Below are 8,996 nucleotides of genomic sequence, written 5' to 3' on the forward strand. Positions count from 1 at the left end.
AACACTGTTAAACTCTGTCATTGTTGGAATACTAAACTGGTCTTGAACTCTTCATATCAAGAAAGTGTCCGAATGCAAACAGGTTAATTTCTATAAATCCAACGTTTCATTCCTGATGAGAAAATTATGAAGATTAAAATTCACACAGCATGACTGAGGAGCAAAATGCATCCCATGCTGCGCTTTTGTCATTGCAACAGAGGAGTGTTTCAGCACCATGGACAAGTACCTTAAAATATGGCATTGCTGATGAATCAAAGAATATTGTGCTGTTCTCCAACAGAGGCTTGTCTACTTACGTTAGTTAGAGACATTTGAAAAAAATACGATTTTTTTTTTTTTTTTTTTTTTTTGTCTTAAAGCTAAGTCTAAAGTCACTTCCCCCCAAGCTGACTCAGAAAGAAAATATACACATGCTTTAGACTGAAAAAGTGTCAACATTAAACAAAATAAAACACTCGTGAGAACGTGTGCACAGCGCCCGATTTAATTTGAATGCAGTGGTTTAACTCACACCTGCACAAATAGTCGATTAATTAATTAACCAAATTTTTAGGACTACATCATTAATTCGCAAAAAATATCCCCATTTTGAAAACATTTCGCTTCAACAACCTCAGATTTATGTTCAGGTTTCAGAGATATTTAACACATACTGCAGCCGGAGAAACATAAAAAAGACTCCGTTAACAACCAAACGGACTTCATTCAGCTGAAGTCCGCTGAATGTTTCCTACCTCCTCAGAAGAATTCAAATCCTCGAACGGATCAGCAAAGTCTGATGGACTTTTCCTCAGAGTCTGGTCAGCAGGCAGCGTGTTGTCATTGTAAGACGTCACAAACTTAAAGTCACTGGTTCTAGAACCTGTTGTCAGGTAGGCGTCATAGTTGTAAGCGCTGCGTAAAGTTCCTGTGCCGTCAACATCTGCGTAATTAGGAGGGAGATACGCGCTGGGGATGGCAACTGCTCCGTCAAACAACAGTCTGGGCTTTCTCCTGCGACAAAACCTCACACCGAGGATGATGATGATGAAGGTCAGAAAAAAGGTGGAAACAGACACCAGCGCGATGATCAGATAAGAAGTCAGTTTGGAATTCTTCTCATCATAAGAAATATCTTTCAGTTCTGGCACCTCAGCCAAGTTATCAGAAATGAGTAAATATATGGAACAGGTGGCAGAGAGAGAGGGCTGTCCGTTATCTTTCACTGACACAATAAGGTTCTGTTTCATGCTGTCAGATTCAGAAATGTCCCGCTGGATCCTGATCTCTCCGCTGTGGACACCAATAGTGAAAAGTCCCGGATCAGTGGATTTCACTATATGATAGGACAGCCAGGCGTTCTGTCCGGAGTCCGCGTCCACCGCTATCACTTTGGACACCAGAGAGCCTCCGTGTGCAGATTTGGGGATCAGCTCGGTCATGAAGGAGTTGCCCTCCGGGGTGGGGTACAGTATCTGAGGAGAGTTGTCGTTCACATCCGATATGAACACACTGACGGTCACGTTGCTGCTGAGCGGAGGAGAACCGTTGTCTCTGGCCATCACGTGGACTTTAAAACTCCGGAACTGTTCATAATCAAACGACCTCACAGCGTGGATCACCCCCGTGTCTCCGTTAACAGACAGATAGGAGGACACCGGGGCACCGTTCACCTCACCGGGTAACAGAGAATAAATCACTGTACCGTTTTGTCTCCAGTTGGGGTCTCGAGCAGTAACGGAACATAAAGTGGAGCCAGGTTTGTTATTTTCAGTCACATATGTGCTGTACGACTGTTCCTCAAACACAGGTGGGTTGTCGTTGATGTCAGCTACAGATAACTGAACAGTTTTAGAGGAGGACAGAGGTGGAGAGCCCTCGTCAGTGGCAGTGATTGTAATGTTGTAATCAGACACTAGTTCACGGTCCAGTTGTCCTGTCGTCACCAGAGAATAATAGTTTTTAATAGATGGAACCAACTTAAAAGGGACACCCTGCTGAATGGAGCAGCGGACCTGTCGGTTATTCTCAGAGTCTCTGTCCTGCACGTTAATGATGCCCACCTCTGTACCAGGTGACACGTTCTCAGATATGGGGTTAGACAGGGATTTTAAAAATATGACGGGGGCGTTGTCATTCACATCTGTAACGTCTATTATGACTTTGGCATAAGATGTTAATCCTAAACCATCTTTAGCTTCAACTTTCATTTCAAAAGAACTACTTTCTTCGAAGTCAATCACACCAGTTACTTTAATTTCTCCCGTTTTAGGATCAATTGAAAATACATTTATATCATTGTCAGACACGTGACCGAAGTCATATGTAACCTGTCCATTCACTCCTTCGTCTGCGTCAGTAGCACTAACAATAATCACTATTGTATCTGGAGGAGAGTTTTCAGGTACACTGGCTTTATAAACGGCCTGGCTAAACACTGGGGCGTTATCATTAGCATCCAGTACAGTGACGTGTATTACTACTGTACCTGATCTCTGAGGAGATCCACCATCCAAAGCTGTGAGAAGCAAATTAATTTCCTCCTGTTTCTCTCGATCAATCTTATTTTCCAGAACGAGTTCAACTCTGTTACTGTCAACAGCGAGAATAAAGTTGTCGTTCTTTTGAAGGTTGTACCTTTGAACAGAATTTTGACCTATATCTGCGTCATGGGCCTCCTCGATAGAAAAGCGGTTACCCTTTTCTGCCGACTCTCTTATTTCCATTTCAATCAAATTTTTCTTGAATTTTGGAGAGTTGTCGTTCACGTCTTGAAGATGAAGAATTACACGATGAAGCTCTAAAGGATTTTCTAACACCAGATCTACTTTTAAAACACACGAAGGTTTCTTGCCGCAAAGGCTTTCTCTGTCAATTCTTTCGGATGTAATCAAATCCCCGGTACTCAGATTAATGTCACAGAAGCGTTTACGAGTCTCCTCAAAATCAACACGGGTCTTCCGGGAAGATAAGGTCCTCAAATCAAGACCGAGATCCTTGGCTACATTTCCAATCACAGAGTTTCGTTTCATCTCCTCAGGAAAAGAATAACTCAGATCGCCATAAACGAGGTGCAGCGTTACAATAAAGGAAGCAAGGCAGAGGATCGGACTTCGTGCTGAAAATCCTTTGTCTCCCATCCTTGGAAAAAACACGACCGCGGCTTGCAATTTTTCGCGCAGCACAACAGAATCGACTTCTTAACACGGGCAATTATCCAACAACTGCAAACACGACGAAAAATATTAGAGGAATGAACGGTTTCATCTGCAAAAATACAACTGATATCCATGCAGTAACAGTGGGTGGAGATGTCTGTGTTACTGTTGTGCTGGCACACAGCGGCACCATGAGTCGCTTCTCAGTCCTCACACCAATATTTCAGACAATGAAACCCGCCTTATTCTCACTCATATTAGGTGAACTGAGTGCCACATGTAAATCTTAGCCGTGGCATGGTTGATTCATATTTTATTTTATCATTGACATTTTGTCCAGTCTACAAACTTAAGTATCAGATACAAGCTTAACCTTTAAATCTAAGACTGAGCATGATATAGAATTCCACCTTACAACACAATGAATAAACTACAGCCACATCTTATCTTATTCTGAACTATTACTCATAACAATATGCAACCATGACAGGTGAATCACTGTGGGATCTTGAGTCTTGGATAATCTATGGATGAAATCAAATTCTTAATAGAATAGTGTTGCTAAAAACCTTGAGGATCATTTTAAAATTCCACACATAAATATGATTTCCAGTTGAAACAAATTTTCTGTTTTAGAATATTCATGATTCATACATAACTGAAGAAATATTACAGTAGTAATAATATTAGAACTAGTGAAAATAAACATGAGAGAGAAAATAAAAAAGTTGCACTTGCTTTGCAGAACCACAGAAAAAAACAAAAAGCAAGATTGTTTGAAAAAAATACAAATACTGTGTCGTTAGAGTAGGCCAGGAGCTGTTATGCTATGTCCCTTTATGGGAAATGTGATCTCTGGCTAAACATGTTAAAGTACACTCAATGAAAGCAGTGACACTAAAGGTGAGTAAAACACCACTCTAAACAGTTTCAGCACTGTGGAAAGCACCACACACACACACACACACACACACACACACACACACACACACACACACACACACACACACACAGAGAGAGAAACTATGTATCGTCTTTTCTGCAACGCACCGAACAGCATCAGTATTTGCAAGATTTGCCTCCATTTCAAAATTGCCTATGAATCATCTCTAAAAAATTATCTTGACAACAATATGGTACACAATCAACTTAATAAAATGCAATCCATTTAAATGCATCATGATGGTGTGAATTTAGGCAGCAATACAGAATGAAAAAAACTGACTTGACCCCGGAAAAATGCTTTGCAACAGTTGCTCAATATTGTAAAAGTTTTCGATTTATACAACTTTAGCAGAAAAACAAAAAACTGTCCAAAGAACAGGAACAGAAAGACCTATAGTCGAGCATTCCTTACCAGAAGAGGAGGTCTTAAAGATGAGCAGGTGAATGTTCTTCAAACATGATCAAACTTTTCCAGAAGCCAGGGTTTCCTCCAGTGAGTCAGCAAGTACTTTCAAACCGTGGTATAAAGATTTTGGAACAGCCTAGAAAACACAGAGAATGCTGCATTGATATTATATTTCAAAACTATATAAACATAAAAACATATAGAACTAAACTAGTTTAACTACACACACACACACACACACACACACACACACACACACACACACACACAATATATTACCAAAAAAATTGCACCCATAGGTTGTTAGTAGTGCCCAGTTAGTATTTACAAATGGGTGGAAAAAAAGGCTTAAACAAAAGTCCACATCAAAATGCAACACTACACAGATAGTAAAGTACTGATCACAGAGGGGAAAACATACCTCTTCTTCTTTGATGCAAGATACTTTCAAAGCCTTGCTCCCTCTGCAGATGAAGAAAAGAAATATAACAAGTCATATACAACATTGATATGAACTTGTGTTAATAGAGCACATTAGGCATATATCAAATCAGCAATAGTTGCATTTAAAAGTGGGTTCATTACCAGAGTAAAGCTATTTATAAAGGCATGATTTAAGCATTTTGAGCTTGCAAGCAAAGCTACTGATTGATATGATGTCCCTGTGTTTCTGGTGACATTGATAACTCTTACAGGATTAGACTCTTGACTACACAAGAACAGACATGGGTTTTCTCTCATTTTACAAGTAAATTAATCCAGTGTATGTACTTTTTGATGTAATTATCTGTTTGTTTGTTTCCTTGCTTTTTGTCCACTTAAACATTCTTTACTCTGTTGAACAGAAGCATGCAAGCAATTTTACTAGTATAGCACATTTATACATATATATATTTATACACACACATATATATTTCTTCTTTTGATTGTATCTATGCAATGCTCACTGAATATATATATACCATACAGTTTAATTATGTCAACACATAAATGAAATTAGTCTAAACAATGTCAATGTGCAGTATTTTCATGCAACTATCGAACATAACTCTCGCATGTGCACCTTTATAAACTAGACCAAGATCATTTATGAGTTTTGCTCAGATCTTAAAAACATACATATATATAAACATTTCTCTTTTCATGTGCCTTTGATTGAGCTTTCTCTATATTTTATGCTTTAACATTAAGTAGCCTCTATCTTTTGTCACACCCAGGGGGTAGTGATGTCTCCGGCTCAAAACTAATATCAACTGTACTGGCTGTTCATTTTCTTTAGAGTATTCTAAAGGTTATGCCGTGTTTATTATTCTACGGTTTACACCTTGAATTTTCTTTTTCATTCTTATCTTTTAATATCTCTCTTTTTTTAATTACTATCTGTTTGACCTTGCACTGTTTTTTAATCATATGTATTGTATCTTGTGTATATTTCTTCTTTTGCTGGTATCTATGCAATGCTCACTATACATATATATGTATTGTATCTTGTGTATATTTCTTCTTTTGCTGGTATCTATGCAATGCTCACTGAATATATATATATATATATATGACAATTCAGTGAGCATTGCATAGATACCAGCAAAAGAAGAAATATACACAAGATACAATACATATGATTAAAAAAACAGTGCAGGGTCAAACAGATAGTAATTCAAAAAAGAGAGATATTAAAAGATAAGAATGAAAAAGAAAATTCAAGGTGTAAACCGTAGAATAATAAACACGGCACAACCTTTAGAATACTCTAAAGAAAATGAACAGCCAGTACAGTTGATATTAGTTTTGAGCCGGAGACATCACTACCCCCTGGGTGTGACAAAAGATAGAGGCTACTTAATGTTAAAGCATAAAATATAGCGAGAGCTCAATCAAAGGCACATGAAAAGAGAAATGTTTTTAATCTTGATTTCAAAATAAAAACAAGATCTACTGTTAGTTTATTCTAGTTACAAACAGCATAATAGTTAAAAGCTGCTTCACTATTGTTTTGTTTGGACGCTGGCTTTCACTAACTGACCTGAATCCATGAATCTAAGAGCCCTCACCGGTTTGTATTGTTTGGGCATCACTATATAAAGGCCAATATATTCTGGGCCTAAACCATTAAAGGATTTAAAAAGGAATAGCAGCACTTTAAAATCTATTCTATAGCTAACTGGAAGCCAGTGCAAATATTTTAAGTGGCACTGGGAGAGCGCAGAGCTCCGCCATGGCCAACAGTTAGCTTTTTTTAGGATGTGCAACCGCAACCGACATGTCTGGATATATTTTGAAGCCTCACATTTCAGATGTTGTCAGGGTGAAGTAGCCGATTTAACGGCCAAGCAATTTTGCATTACAGGTGCTTGAGTGGAGCAAATGTGTGTTTCTAATCAAAATTACCCACTGTAGAGAGATATTTAGTGTCGGTAAACTATGATTTGTGGGCCAAGAAAAAACCTTGAACAGGCTCCACACACTGACAAATAATTTCTTAGCGCCACATCAGACAAAGTGGATCCAGGTTTGACATGTGGCGTTCATTAGGCCAATTTGTCATGAAATGGTAATCAAAGTGAAAAATAATACACAATGTTAGACCCCGCCACCGGCCGGTTATGATGTACGTAATTTTGCTGACAAACAGAAATAAAAACAAACAAACAGCAGCCAGCCTACCATTAAAAGCATTGAACTCATCCGGGGAAGTAGCTGAAGATGTTGTGGGTTCCCGTGTACTGTGTCCTGTTGTACCGGCTTTACTTTATGGAAACATAAATACGATTGCTTCAACTTTGACCAATGAAAATGTGGCATAGGTTTACCAGGTTGTATGGCTCAGTCCTTAAACTTAATCGTGTTTAACATTTGTAAAACGAGAGTAAATAAAGCAGCAAATGTAGTTTGTGTCATACTAGCTGTACACTAAAACTAACATATTTAATTTGACGTTATTCGGCGATGTGTTTATTTTCCATGCAGGTAAATTGTTTGTTGGGTTGATTTCCCCTATCGGCCGGAGGAATTCAAATTGGCCTTTCTCCAGGACAGCGCATGCGCACCATAGACTCCTGACGGGCCAGCTGACTTCCGGTCTAGTCCATTTTCACCAGAATGGGGAGAAAAAAATTGGAATAGTCCAAGTTTTTAATGTTATGGATCAAAATTTTGCAGTGAAAATAGTCATTTTGTTATAGATTGAATATTTAGGCTACAACAGTGTTATATTTAACCTAGATTTTTGACCTAAATGTAACATTTTGTAGCAAATACACTGAAGGCTATATGGACATAATGGATTCTAGGCTACAAATATAGAAACGAATTATGTCGCTAACATTACTTATTTGCGTCACCTTCAGGGTAACTCTTCATGGTTTTACTAAAATAAAGAAAAAAGAAAAATAAATAGTGGGAGGTGGAAGTGAAAATGAAAGTAGGCCTCTGATTCTGTTTCAATCTTTTTTTTAATAGGGTCTAACAACTCTACATGTTTGAAGTTTATGTGTTAAAATGACTTTTTTTTGTTTGTGGATCAAGCATTATTTTGTTTGTATGATTGTTTGGGTTTCTTCTCACCCTTTTTTTGTATTTTGTATTATGCATATTGCACATTTATTGACAGAAGTGAAACGATACAAAGGAAAACAACAATAGTGTTGTGGAATATTCGGTTTCAATTAATAGATAAAAAAAAAAAAAAGAAGTCTGCATTCCCAGACATTTTCCAATTCAAAATCTGTTTAACAAGGTAATGTCATCTGTCAGCATAATTCAACCATCAGTAAAAAGTAATATATTGTGAAGTTATTTTAAAAGCACAAGAAATAAGGGTTCTTAAATTCAAAATTGTAATTATAACTAATGGTTATATGGATTTAAGTAAAAGCTCAGATAGGATATGACATTTCATTTAAATAGCTGGCTTGTTGTCCTGTGGCCATGTGTGCTGTGATGTTGTAACCAGGAGATGGCGCCTTTTGTTCAACACTCGTTCAGACAGCACCAGTGCAGCTGATGTAAATGAATGGGAATGTAAAGTGACCATCAAGTTGTATCTGGCAAGCACTGGCTTTGTAAAGACACCCTATGCAGTGCTAATTTCCTTGATTGTTAAACTAACAGAATATGTAAGGTGCTGGAAGCTTCTCAAACGGTGACCAAAACGACATTCCATGTTGTGCACGCACTGCATCATGAAGTCCAACAGTTCCGTTACAGTCTCCAGACATTTAACTGAGGATTTGCTTCATGTAGGGGTTGAATGTAATCATGTCGAGTTGTGTTAGAAGAAGGTGAATCTGTTTCCTTTCCTTACTATCAAATAAAACACATGGTCTGGATCAATTATTGTTAGGCATATTTAAATAAACTATGCATTTTGGGAAGAAAACATCACAAGAAAAGAAAAGAAAAGAAAAGAAAAAAAGAGCTAACTCCATGAAATACAATCAAGGTCAAATTTGCACTTGTGTTACCAACTATGCGTGACCACCAGTACCGGAGGGTGGGTTATTTCC

At 37.9% G+C, this 8,996-nt stretch overlaps 1 protein-coding gene across 1 annotated transcript in view; it reads right to left on the bottom strand.

Moving 5' to 3' along the window:
* The window catches only part of LOC138211660 (protocadherin gamma-C5-like), a 284,193-nt gene extending 280,968 nt beyond the window's left edge, over nucleotides 1-3,225 (bottom strand). Inside the window, exon 1 of the mRNA XM_069171671.1 lies at nucleotides 738-3,225. Within this exon, the coding sequence (XP_069027772.1) occupies nucleotides 738-3,122 (2,385 nt within the window). The 5' untranslated portion in view covers nucleotides 3,123-3,225. The remainder of the gene's footprint in view (nucleotides 1-737) is intronic.
* Nucleotides 3,226-8,996: the final 5,771 nt, after the last annotated feature.

Source organism: Embiotoca jacksoni, unplaced genomic scaffold (genome assembly GCF_022577435.1).
Source record: "Embiotoca jacksoni isolate LCO1_2020_lvr unplaced genomic scaffold, fEmbJac1.0.p SCAF_5, whole genome shotgun sequence".
Classification (NCBI taxonomy): Eukaryota; Metazoa; Chordata; class Actinopteri; family Embiotocidae; genus Embiotoca; species Embiotoca jacksoni.